This window comes from Dipodomys spectabilis, unplaced genomic scaffold, assembly GCF_019054845.1.
Source record: "Dipodomys spectabilis isolate Male_0828 unplaced genomic scaffold, ASM1905484v1 ptg000108l, whole genome shotgun sequence".
Lineage (NCBI taxonomy): Eukaryota > Metazoa > Chordata > Mammalia > Rodentia > Heteromyidae > Dipodomys > Dipodomys spectabilis.
In genome coordinates, this window is record NW_024870785.1 from 18,065,123 (window position 1) to 18,078,693 (window position 13,571).

The 13,571-nt window shown below is 37.2% G+C and overlaps 1 protein-coding gene across 7 annotated transcripts in view; it reads right to left on the reverse strand.

Annotated features, from left to right (window-relative positions):
- Herc1 (HECT and RLD domain containing E3 ubiquitin protein ligase family member 1) overlaps nucleotides 1-13,571 on the reverse strand; it is a 151,194-nt gene that overhangs the window by 119,536 nt on the left and 18,087 nt on the right. For all 7 annotated transcript variants that reach the window (XM_042688000.1, XM_042688003.1, XM_042688002.1 and 4 more), the window contains exons 5-13: nucleotides 12,590-12,686; nucleotides 11,147-11,290; nucleotides 8,746-8,873; nucleotides 5,707-5,851; nucleotides 5,348-5,519; nucleotides 3,376-3,510; nucleotides 2,693-2,858; nucleotides 1,225-1,350; nucleotides 238-459 (exon numbers count right to left, since the gene is read on the reverse strand). In XM_042688000.1, coding sequence (XP_042543934.1) covers nucleotides 238-459; nucleotides 1,225-1,350; nucleotides 2,693-2,858; nucleotides 3,376-3,510; nucleotides 5,348-5,519; nucleotides 5,707-5,851; nucleotides 8,746-8,873; nucleotides 11,147-11,290; nucleotides 12,590-12,686 — 1,335 coding nt within the window. The remainder of the gene's footprint in view (nucleotides 1-237; nucleotides 460-1,224; nucleotides 1,351-2,692; nucleotides 2,859-3,375; nucleotides 3,511-5,347; nucleotides 5,520-5,706; nucleotides 5,852-8,745; nucleotides 8,874-11,146; nucleotides 11,291-12,589; nucleotides 12,687-13,571) is intronic.

The following is a 13,571-nucleotide window of genomic DNA, read 5'->3' on the forward strand; positions in this document are numbered from 1 at the left end:
CCTGCTCTCCATTTGGAAATAGGAGTTAAGGACTCTTGCTTATTCTTCTTTATTAACAAGAGAAAAGGTTGGCAAAATTATATAATAAATTTCTTTGCAACTGCCAATTACACATCATTTGGCTTCAATATTTTAAAAGACCAGATGTTTCTCTCATATAGTATTAAGTGTTTAAATGCCAAACTATTCCTTCTTCTTCTTTTTTTTTTTTTTTGCTATAATGTAAAAGCAACTTACTGTATAAAATCCTAAATTTCTTAAGAGAGTCTTCATCAAAATTTCTGCCAGATGAGTGTCTGGATGGCAGCTCTGAGTGCCATAAGGCTGATCTGCAAGGTTTCCATAGCCAGTACATACAGAAGAGAGGTCAGTGGCATCTGAAGGGGAGCTATAGCCAAGAAGGGAGGCCACATGGGTATGATCTTGCAAACTCGTCAGAATGATATCCAGTTGCATTCTCTAAATTACAATGAAAAAGGAAAACATAATTAGCATAATTAGCTTCAAATGCATTTATTATAATGTCCTAAAATGTGCAAGCTAAAGTGGGGGATGCTGAGTATAATAATTTAAACATTGTAAGTAGACAGGAGTAGAAAATGCTAACAGATAAATTATACTAAACAAAACTCTAGACAATTACCATTGACAACTACTTATTCTGTTGTGTAAATCACTTGAAATCTAAACTAATACAAAATAATCACTGAAAAGCATCTGTGGATATTATAATGTAATACACTTTTCCCCTCAATGCATAACTTTCCAATGGACTTTTCTACTTAGTTCAGCAAAAACATAATATGCTTAAAATAATAAAAATGAAAACAATAGGCATACTCATATCTCATATCTTCAAATACTAGATCTTAGCAGTCATCTATTACTTTTTAAATAAACAATCCCAGACAAAGTTCTGAACACTGAACCAAAAAGTAGAAGCTTTTGATTTCAATTCAGCACACACAAGGGACCTCTGATTTAAAAAAAAAAAAAAACTAGATAAATCAATTATTACTTTAATAATTGGCCTCAAATAATTTAATAAGTTATATTTGCATCACCTAATGTCACAAGACAATTGAAAATTCTCCTAACATATAACACTAAATAACTAGCATTCACCCAACTACCAACTTCATAATAACATAGGCAGTTGATTCACTTTATTTTCCTTAATTTTCTGGTGATATTAGGTTTACTTAAATATCATGCAAAGGTTACCTGTCCTTTAGATAAGCTCTCCCATCTATCAGGTCCTTGGGGTAAAAGAGAATGAAGTAATTCCATCCGTTCTCGTAATGGAGGTAATAGCATGGTTGCTCCCACTGACAGAGTTTCAATTACCACCTAATGTTAAAAAAGAAAACTGGGTTGATTAGTCTGGTTCTTATACTTGCAATGAAAAGTGGATCCATGGACTACTAAGATTATGGAAGTCTAAAGAAGGTAGCATACAAGAAAAAAAAAATTTTTTTTAAGCATATAGCCAGGCACCGGAGGCTCACACCTGTAATCCTAGCTACTCAGGAGGCTGAGATCTGAGGATTATGGTTCAAAGCCAGCCCAGCAGGAAAACTCTGTGAGACTCTTATCTCCAATAAACAACCAGAAAACTAAAAGTGGCACTGTGGCTCAAGTGGTAGAGCACTAGTCTTAAACTGAAGAGCTCAAGGAGAGGGCTCCCAGGCCCAGAGTTCGATCGCCACAACTGCCAAAAAAATAAAAAAGCACATAAATCCTTGTTCAAATGTTTTTTAGACTAGAGTACAAACTTTGGATCTGTTATTAATCATCATACAACAAATATTTAGTGTGAGTTTACTGTTTGTGTGAGTTTATGTGACTGAAAAGTGACATAAATATAGGGATAAGTAAAACAGACTGATATTATCTAGTGGAAAAAAAAAGATCCTGAGCAAGTAAGCATAACTGTGAAAGGAGTCTCATAAGGAAAGTAAAAACTAGTAGAAACTGATTTGAGATAGGTGTATTTTTGTGTGTTTGTTTGTAGTGGGGCTTGAACAAAGGGCCTTTTACCCAACTTTTCACTCTCAGCTGGTGTTCTACCATTTGAGCCATATCTCCACTTCTAGCTTTTTACTGGTTAATTAGAGATAAAAGTATCACAAATTTATCTGTCAGGCTGGCTCTGAACAGTTAGGATTATAGGCGTAAGCCACCAGCACCCCGTTTGTACCTCTTTAAATGTGAACTATGGTTGAGCCAATCTAGCATTTCTCTCCTATTTAGTCATAGAACATCATCTTTTAGAGAAGTTGCTTACAAGGCAGGCACTCTACCAATTGGTTATTTTCAAAATAGGGTCTCACTTTATGTATGGGCCAGCCTGGGCCATAATCATTTGATTTGTGCTTCCCCATGTTACTGAGGAAAGCAGGTGTGTGCCACTGTGCCTAGTCACTGTGCTTGCCTCATAGCTAAGATAAGACATCAATTGAGATGTAGTCTCACAACCTTTTTGTCAAGGCTAGCCTTGAACTACAATTTCTCAACCTGTCTCCCAGTTTGCTAGGATTACAAGCTTAAGCCACCATGTCTGGCCCTCCTTATTTATATTCACTTCTTTATTCTAGGCACTTATTTGTCCTTAAGCCAACCTTAAAAGTAGCTTAAAAGTCCAGGGGAAGATACAGCATGAGTTACAAATTCAAAAGTTCTATTCTCTTACCTCTTGGATTTCATCTGGGACAGTTGAGTCCATCAGCCTAAAGAGCAAATTCCGAAGTGGGCCAGCCTGCCTCCCAAGAATGCTGGTAGCTACTCCTCCCGCAAGGGCAAGAGCAAGGTGATTTGAAAGCAGCTTCAGACACAGCTTGAGGAAACTGTGGTGTTCCCTTAAAATCAAATAAATGGCTATAAATATATATATTTTTGGGGGCCAGTCGTGGGGCCTCAACTCTGGGCCTGGGCGCTGTCCCTCAGCTCTTCAGCTCAAGGCTAGCGCTCTACCACTTGAGCCACAGCGCCACTTCTGGCTTTTTTCTTTTTACTTATGTGGTGCTGAAGAATCAAACCCAGGGCCTCATGCATGCAAGGCAAGCGCTCTACCACTGAGCCACCTTCCCAGCCCGGCTATAAATATTTTAGAACATAAAAATGCATGTACTATTCAATCTAGGGAACTTTTTTTTCTCATCAAAAGTTTTGAGGAGTCATAACTGGTAGTAATTTTAAAACATGATTTGTATAATTATGGAAAATTTTTAGAACCTAGAATATTATTGGGAATAATGTTTATCTCTTTTCTAGCTTAAAAGAAGTTTCATATAATTGAAAAACAACAAGAAAAAATAACATCAAATTTCAAAAACAGTTATTAATATAAGCACACACATACATGTCTACACGTACCTTGATGAAGGGAAAGGGAGTGGGGGAATCTCACTGTTTATCTTATCACAGTATCTCTCAAGAAAAGAACGAAGATGTGAGAAGGTACTTTCTTCAAGATCAACACAGTAAGGTCGGTGCCATGCAACAACTTGTCTAGAAGGACAGACAATAAAATCATGAAAAAACCTTTAAAATGAAATTCCCACAAATGATCAAAATGAAAAATATAAACAAAAAAGCTGACAGACTTGAACAAGATGAACAGGAAACTTTTTTGTTATAAGGATGATAAAACCCTTTCTTTTAGCAACTGAGGAAAACCAACAATTTTTTATGGTGTGTGCCAGTACCAGGAATTGAACTCGGGGCTTCACACTCATCTTGCTTGCTCTACTGGTCCTCTACTTGGTCTATGTCTCCAATCCAAAAGTTTACCATCTTTAAGAAGAAAAACATGGGGCTGGGAAGTTGGCTCAGTGGTAGAGTGCTTGCCTCGCATGCATGAGGCCCTGGGTTCAATTCCTTAGCACCACATAAGGAAAAAGAAAAAAGCCAGAAGTGGTGCTATGGCTCAAGTGGTAGGGTGCTAGCCTTGAGCTGAAGAGCTGAGGGACAGCACCCAGGCCCAGAGTTCAAGCCCCATGACCAACAAAAAAAAAAAAAAAAAAAAGGAGAAGAAGAAGAAGAAGAAAAAAAAAACATAACCACTGCACTTGGTTAGAAGGTTTGGATATCCATTCACCTGAAAACAGAAGGCTGAGCCACAAGTTTTAATAAATTCTGTTTCTAAGCATTTATGTGTATTTCATATTAAGAAAATTAGCCTGTCTCTACAGAATACAGAATGATAGCTGAAAACCTATTAAAAGAAAAACTCTCAAATCTTCTTATGAATAATGTCAACATTTTGGGAAACAACTATATACACACGTAGGAGAAAGTTGCATAGTTAATACCAAAGGCATATTATTTATATTCCACTTGTTTTTAATTGTTTACATGAAATAATTATCTATAAATTTAGTTAAAGTATCATCATAAGTCCTCCTTGAATCAAATGCAGATATATCAAAATGCAGATATAATAAATTCTAAGTTGTAAACCAGTTAGTAAACATCTGAAAAATAGAAAGTCCTGAAAATTCAATCTCCTACAATTAGCTAAAAAAAGATCCTGCTACTAATTAAAGAAAAAGCTAACTTCTGCAAAAAAAAAAAAACCAAAAAACAAAAAAATAGCTTCCTCAAAACAATGGAGGGGGTAACAATGTTCAAGAGGAAGTGTACTCATAACCTCACTCATGTAACTGTAACCCTCTGTATAGTAGCTTTACAATAAAAAAAAAAAAAAAAAAAAAAAAAGGTTAAAAAAAAAAAAAAAAAATAGCTTCCTCAATTTAAAATTATTGCCACTGTTTTTTTGTTTTTCAAAAAAAACCAACCAGGTAAAGGACACTGAAGTTAAACAATTATCTTAAAATAATGAAGAATAGTTCTCATTTTATTTAATTTACTTCTAATATGCAAGCATTTAATTTTATAACTCATCATCTTAGAGGGAATTCAAAAGTCTGTAAGGCAAGTTAAAAAAATGTTACAAACATGGAGTGTAACTTCTTACTTATGAAACAACTGAACTCTCAATACTCAAATGAAAAAGAATCCAGGTATATGGGGATTTTTTTTTTAGTTTTTTTTTGTTGTGTTTTTTTTTGTTTTGTTTTGTCATGGGGCTTGACCCAAGGCCTAGGCTCTTTTGCTCAAGGCTAGTACCCTACCACTTTGAGCCACAGCATCACTTCTGAGTTTTCTGGTGGTTAACTGGAAGTGAGTCTCAGACTTTCCTGTCCAGGCTGGCTTCAAACTGGGATCCTCTGGTCTCAGACTCCTGAGTACCTAGGTTTACAGGCTTGAGCCCCAGCACTGGTCTTTTTACTGGTATTTTTAACCCCTATTAAATACAAGAACTTTGAGACATAAGCATTCTTACCGGTCCCTAGGGAGAGCAGTCCAAGCCAGACTGTGTGAGGTTCCAGCTGAGATTTGCTGAATAGCTATGCCATCTAGGCCACTCACTTTCTTTGGTTTAGTAATAGGACCTGTGGAATTTCCTTGGCCACACTGGCCCATTGAGTTATTGCCCCAGGCATAAACTTCATTGTCTAAAAATAAAAAAATATCAAGTACAAAAGAAAAGTTTGAATGTAATGTATTTAAGAAAAATAAGCTAATATATTTCTTTAAAAACAAACAACTTAGGATGCTTAGTATGCTCCAGAGGAAGTTCATTGCCAGCCTGGGCTACATAACAAAACTGTCTCAAAACAATAAAAATGAACAGTAACTTACCATGAGAAAGAGCCAAACAATGACTGTCTCCAATAGAAATATCAACTATTCTTGTGGACGCCAGTTCTTCAATAAGCTTGGGTCTCAAAGCAGTAGCTTCAGAAGAACCACAGCCTAGGCAAGCCCCACATCCCCAAGCATAGACCTGAAAAGACAGCAGAACACTGCACATAGGCTCCTATGACTATTTAGTTGCCAACTTAAATTGTTCAAGCAATAAATACGATTATCAAACGAGAGTATACTTTAAGCCTTTTTGGTGTTAAAGTGGTCACTATTTCTAAACATTCACTATATAGGCAAACAAGCAGGTTGACTTAAAAAAAAACTGGTTAAAGAAACATCTGAGAGATTCTGCTAGAGCTACTACTTTTTTCTTTTTTAATATTTTTATTAGCTTTAAGTAGTTGTAAAAGGAGTTGCTATTAAACAAGGCAGTTTATGAATACAGTGGGTTGTGATCCATGTCACCCCTTTTAACACTGTCACCCACCCCTCCCAACCTACCCCTTAACTCACTTTTATTCAGTTTTAGGTTATGTACTGAATTTTTTTGCCATTTAACAAAGCAGTTTATGTATACAATGCTTCTTGAGCAGTGTCATCCCTTCAACATCTTTGCCCCTCCTTTGACCTGTCCCTTCCCTTACTTTCCACAATTCTGTGGTAAATACAATGAATTCTTACCTGCATTTTACCTTGCTTCAATCTTCTATCCCTTTCCCCTTACCCCCTCCCTTGCAAGTATCCATTTCCTGGTACTCATTTTGTTAGGCTTTGACTTACTCTTTCTAAAGAATTATGCTATTTGAGCTCTCCATAAAGTCTATTATACTTCAGTTAGTTCATTTGTAACCACTTGCATACCACCCAGTGTGTTTACTTATAGATTTTTTTCTGTGTCGGTCATGGGGCTTGAACTGAGGACCTAGGCACTGTCCCTAAGTTCTTTTGCTCAAGGCTAGCACTCCACCACTTTTGAGCCACAGCACCACTTCCAGTTTCTCTGGTGGTTAATTGGAGATAAGAGTCTCACAAATTTTCCTGCCTGGGCAGGTTTTGAACCATGATCTTCAGTTTTCAGCCTCCTGAGTAGCTAGGATTACAGGCATGAACCAACAGCATCTGACTACTTTTTGTAGGCACATTCTAGCTACCACAAATGAGGGAAACAACGCACAACCATGTTTACTGCAGCATTAAGCCAAGATATGGACTCAATCCAGATGCCTCTGAATGAATGAATGGATCAAGAAAATGTGGTATATATACACAATGGAATTCTTTTCATCCATCAGAAAGAATATTATATTATTCATAAGGAAATGGAAAGACTTAGAAAAATTATATTAAGCCAGACACAGATAAACATAGGTTACTTGGTTTCCCTTATTCATGGTAGCTAGAATAAAGCTACTATTAATTGGCTTGCATTTTGTTACATTGCTCAATCTTAGCAATTTTGGATTATCCTAAAACTTCTCTTTAAATTTTTCTTTTCTTTTCTTTTCTTTTGGCCAGTTGTAGGGCTTGAACTGAGGGCCTGAGCACTGTCCCTGAGCTCTTTTGCTCAAGGCTAGTGCTCAACCACTCCACTTTTGGTTTTGTAGTGGTTAATTGGAGATGAGAGTCTCATAGGGACTTTTTAGCCTGGGCTGGACTCGAACCGCAATCCTCAGATCTCAGCCTTCTGAGTAGCTAGGATTACAGCCATAAGCCACAGGCAACAGGCAAACTTTTCTTACTCTGCCAATGAGACCAAGATTAGACCAAGGTGTGGCAATATAAAGATGATATACTAAGTTCATACTTCAGTATCACCAGTCAAAAACAAAACAAACCAAGATTACATAAATCACTAAACTTCTGTTCAAGATTTAATTTAAAAACATCTTTCCTTGGGCTGAGAATGTGGCTTAGCAGTAGAGGCAATTCTGGCCTAGCATGCATGAAGTCCTGGGTTTGATTCCTCAGTAACATAGAAACAGAAAAGGCCAGAAGTGGTGATATGGCTCAAATGGTAAAGTACTAGCCTTGAGCAAAAAAAGTTCAGGAACAGTACTCAGGCCCAGAATTGAAGCCCAGGACTGGCCAAAACAAACAAACAAACAAAAAACAAAAATCATTCCTCATTGTTCAAATTTTTGTGTAATTGATGCTGGGGTTTAAACTCAGGGCTTCTCATTTATTAAGCAGGTGCACTCCCAGCATCTCACATCTCTCATTTATGTGTGGACTACTTAAGTCTTCCCACACTTAGTTGGGATGACAAGTGTGCAGCACTACATAAAACCATTGGTTGAGTAAAATAGGTTCTCTAAATTTTCTGCCAGTGCTGGCCTCAGATCACAATCTTCCCAATCTACGCCTGCATAAATGAGACTATAGGCATGAGCCACCAAGCCCAGCTCATTGTTGTAATTTTTAATTATCACTTATAAGTAGGGCCATGCAAAACAGTGTAAAACTGTTCATTTTGAACAGCTTCAGTTTTTTTTTTTACTAATACTAAGGAAACCACTGACTAATTTCAGGTAGTTAGAAAAAAAGTTGCATGATGAAAAGAAACATATGAAAGGATGCGTGACTTCCAATTTGGCAACCCAAAATGAACAAAATCTGAGCAATTTTTTTCTTTGATAGGTTTTGTGTGTATGTGTGTGCCTGTTTTGAGGCTTGAACTCAGGGCTTGAGTGCTGTCCTTGAGCTTTTTTACTCAAGGCTAGAACTCTACCAATTCAGCCACAACTCCACTTCCAATTTTTTTGCTGGTTAATTGAGATGAGAGCCTCATGGATTGTCTTGCCCCTGCTGGCTTCAGAGGGGCTAAAAAAAAAAAAAATGCATCTGGATCACAAAGGTTAAAATTGGTCTCTTTTCAAATATTCTTCTTCAAACTCTTCTTCAAACAAAAAGAATTTCATTTCAGCAAGCTGTCTAAAAATATTTGCTTTTAAGTATTTTTTTAATTTAAATAAGATTATTACTATTTACCTAAGTTCTAAATTAGTCTCTTTCACATTCATCCCTTAGTCCTACCTGTCCTGTTGATGTCAAAGCAAGTGAAGACTGGCTTCCAGCACAAACTTTTCTAATAAACATTCCTTGTAAAGCTTCTATAACTTTAGGTTTATAGACTCTGTTGGTGTCACCATGGCCAAGTTTGCCTATAAAAATAAATATATACATTCAAGTTAAACAATTTACTTGCTATTAAGAGTCTCTGTTCTTTTGTAAGTTCTGAAGTTGAACTGCACAAATATTTACATCACTAATCTGACAGACATGGAAGTCTGTAAGTGTCTGATAGCAAAACAAATGAATGACCAACAACCAACAACCTTTCCTATCTTAATCTCAAACACTTAAAAATCACCTGGAGAAACACAGGAAATTATCTACCTTTTTCTTTCCCTACTGATCATATTTCTTTTTTTGATCATATTTCTAAACTCAATATATAGACTTAATATACAGATCCTAGATAAGAACATTCACATAATTTTTTAAATGAAAAAATTCAGTATTTCAATGCACAGAAAACCTGGAGAATCATTAAAAAGAAAAAACAATTGGCTAACAGATAAATCCAACCTCATTAAAAATCAAGGAAATGCAAATTAATCTATACCATTTTCACTGTTAAAAGTATTTTTTAAATTAACTTTTAGAGATTTTTTTTATTCTTCTTCCTCTTCCTCCTCATCCTTCTCCTCCTCCTCCTTGATGGTGTTGCTTTGCTCTGTTTTCTGTTTTACTGAGATAGGGTCTCACTAAATGGTCTAGGCTGACCTCAAAATAAGATTCTCCTATTTCAGCCTCCCATTTTACCTGGGATTTTACAGGCATGTACCACCACACCTTTGTAAACTTAATTTATATATTTTTTTATTTTTATTTTTGCCGGTCGTGGGGCCTGAACTCTCTGCCTGGGCACTGTCCCTCAGCTCTTCAGCTCAAGACTAGCACTCTACCACTTGAGCTACTGCACTACTTCCAGCTTTTTCTGCTTATGTGGTGCTGAGGAATCAAACCCAGGGCCTCATGCATGCAAGGCAAACACTCTATCACTGAGCCACCTTCCCAGCCCTTAATTTATACTTTTAAGTGATTCAGGCAAGTGAGCATTTCCATTGCTGGTAGGAATGAGTAGCTAAAGTAGACAAAGATTTGGTCATTCATAGTAGTGCTTTGTTTCATTTTGTTTTGGTTTTTTGACTTTCCCTAATTTACAAATGACTTACTTCTCTTTGAATCCTTATGTGGTAGAAAGAAAGGAAGAAGAGGGAGAGTAGGATAAAAGAAGGAAGGGACAGTATTATGGAGATTTTTAGGTGGCAATGGTGGAATGGTGAGAGGGTGAGAGAGAGAGAGAGAGAGAGAGAGAGAGAGAGAGAGAGAGAGAGCGCACGTGCATGCACGCGCCTATCCCCATCCTAAAGCTTACACTTGGCTTTCTTGTTTATGGCTAGTACTCCACTACTTGAGCCACATCTCCAACTCTGACTTTTTTCTGGTTAACTAGAGATAGAATCTCAGAGTTTTCTGCCCAGGCTGCTTTCAAAATGGGATCCTACAGGTCTGAGCCTCCTAATAACTAGGTTTGTAAGTGTGAGCCACTATTACCTACTAGCAGTGTTGTTTTTAATTAAAAAAAAAAAATTGGAAGCCATCTATATACTCAACAATGACACCCGGGTTTTAAAACTGTACTGCAAGGCTGAGGGCATGACTCAAGAGGTGGAGTGCCTACCTAGCAAGCCTGAGGTCCTGAATTCAAACCCCAATATATAAAAGAATACCTGAATTATTCTGTGTACCATTCCTAAAGCTTGAACTCAAGAGACCAAGCAATATCCCTGAGCTTTTGTGTTCCAGACGAGAGCTCTACCACTTTGAACTAAAAGCTCTACTTCTAGCTTTTTGTTAGTTAAGTGGAGATAAGAGTCTCATAGACCTTCTTGGCTGGGCTGGCTTTGAACTGCTATCCCAGATCTCAGTCTCTTGAGTAACTAGGATTATAAGCATGAGCCACTGGCATCTGACCATAAAAGAATGCTTTTGAGACTTTTCTATTACTAGTAGAGTTATGCTTGTTGATACTGAAAAGATACTCATAAGAAACTATTAGAACAGCAAGTTACTCAAAAGATACTATTAGAGTTAAAAAACAGCAGGTTATAAAATAATGCATGCCTAACTTTGATTTTTTAAAACATCTGTGCAGAAATATACCTATTTCTATCATATGTATTTATAGGTCTATCTACCAAACTGTTAAGAATGGTTAGAACAACATTGGAAGGACCACAGACTTAATATTTACTTCTGCCTATCTCTTTTTGATTTTTTTTCCTACATTAGGAATATATGCCTAAAAATAAAATTTTAGAAAATTTCAAACAAAAAGGCCAAAGCCGTAAGTAATTTCTTTACATACCATTGTCTCCTCCTCCAAAAGACCATACAGTTCTTCCATCTTTAGATAAAGCAATAGTATGGGAACTGCCACAAGAAACCTCTCCAACATTGCTAATGTCTTTTACTAATGTTGGAATGTTCCGGCTATTACTGTCACCATGTCCTTGAATAAAATACATACACACACACAAAAAAAAATGTTAATTCTTTTTCTTGAGGCACTTATTTCACAAGTGGAACAAATGTTACAAGTTATTTTTTAACTGACATTAATATACAAAATACAATCATTTCTGATCTCTCAATGCAACCCATCTCTTTATAGCTGCTCCCAAACTATGGCACCCAGGTACTTCAATGAGCCCAAGAATATAATACTTATGCTCTTGTCATAGTACTTACCTTATTCTGTCTTGAATCATGCTCCTAGCAACTTGGGTTTTTTTGTTTTTTGTTTTTTTTTTAAGTCGTCATGGGGCTTGAACTCTGGGCCTGGTGCTGTCCCTCAGCTCTTCAACTCAAGGCTAGCACTCTACCACTTGAGCCACAGTGCCACTTCCAGTTTTCTGAGTGGTTTACTGGAGATAAGAGTCTCACAGGCAGGAAAGCCCGGGCTGGCTTTGAACTGTGGTCCTCATATCTCAGCTTCCTGAGTAGCTAGTATTACAGGCATGAGCCACCGCACCTGGCTTCAACTTATTTTCACAATCTAGTGAAGTATAAACATTAGGATCATGACAATACCTTTCTTATCCTTGATACTCTACTGCACCTGTTCACAATAGGCACCTGATAAATACTTTCTAGATTTAATTACATCTTATATTTTAACAACAGAATACAGGTCCTACTTATATAAGACTATATGGATCTATCAATTTATCTATCTATCTTATTCTGAACTTAAAGTAAATGGCCTGTTACATCTACTCTTACTGGTTCTAGATAAGTACAATCATTTCTGTTTCATTGGAATAACTTTAGTTAAAAAAAAAAAAATTGGGGCCGGGCGCTGGTGGCTCACGCCTGTAATCCTAGCTACTCAGGAGGCTGAGATCTGAGGATCGCGGTTCAAAGCCAGCCCGGGCAGGAGAGACCGTGAGACTCTTATCTCCAATAAACCACCAGAAAACCGGAAGTGGCGCTGTAGCTCAAGTGGTAGAGCGCTTGCCTTGAGCTGAAGAGCTGAGGGACAGCGCCCAGGCCCAGAGTTCAAGCCCCACGACCGACAAAAAAAAAAAAAAATTGGGACTGAGAATGTGGCTTAGTGGTAGAGTGCTTGCCTAGCATGCATGAAGACCTGGGTTTGATTCTTCAGTACCACATAAACAGAAAAAGCCAGAAGTGGTGCTATGGTTCAAGTGGTAGAGTGCTAGCCTTGAGCAAAAGAAGCTCAAAAACAGTGCACAGGCCCTAAGTACAAGGCCCAGTTCTGGCAAAACAAAAATACAAAAAAACTTACCTAATCTTCCAAAGTCTCCTTCACCCCATGTATATAATTCACCATCCTCTGTGACAGCAGAACTGTGTCTATATCCAGCCGACACACAAACAACTACCTGCATTGCACACAAGTGATTGAGATGAGCATACAGATGCTAAAATGTGTTCTCTATTTGTCTTGTATAGAGACTTCAGAGGTATTAATTATTCACAACTCCTGCAGGAATTGCCATGTACAAATGTGGAGGTTATTCTCAGAGTGATTGAATTAAGCAGTCAAACTAAGTAAGAGAACAATTTCTCTCAACTCATGCAAAAGTGATTTTGAGCAGAGGACTTGCTGATCATTTAAAGGAATACTGTATCACCAATTAAGTCTTTACTGAAAGAGTTGGAAAACGCTCAACAACCCTACTGGAACAATAGCAATTTTTTAAATATAAGGTTATCACAAAACATCTGGTTCTGGCTGATCCAAAAAATATTGTTCCATAATACTCAAAACAAAATACTTGCAGTACAAAAGGGTCTGCATTGTAAGCAGTACAACATTCATATTAAACTCTTGATAGTATGTCTCAGACCCAAACAGATATACAATTGATTGGTAGAATCAAGGGAAAAAGGATATATAGCAATTTAATCTGAAGAACATTCATATCTTCTAACTGCTAAAACCACTTAGAATGGGTGCTAAAAAATATACAGGAGGGCTGGGAAGGTGGCTCAGTGGTAGAGCACTTGCCTTGCATGCCTGAGGCCCTGGGTTCAATTCCTCAGCACCACATAAGCAAAAAAAAAAAAAGCCGGAAGTGGCACTGTGACTCAAAGTGGTAGAGTGCTAGCCTTGAGCTGAAGAGCTGAGGGACAGTGCCCAGGCCCAGAGTTCAGGCCCCACGACCGGACCCCCAAAAAAAAAAAAAAAAAAAAAAAAAATATATATATATATATATACATATATACATACAAGAAAAAAATCTACATTAGTAACTCCTTAGTTT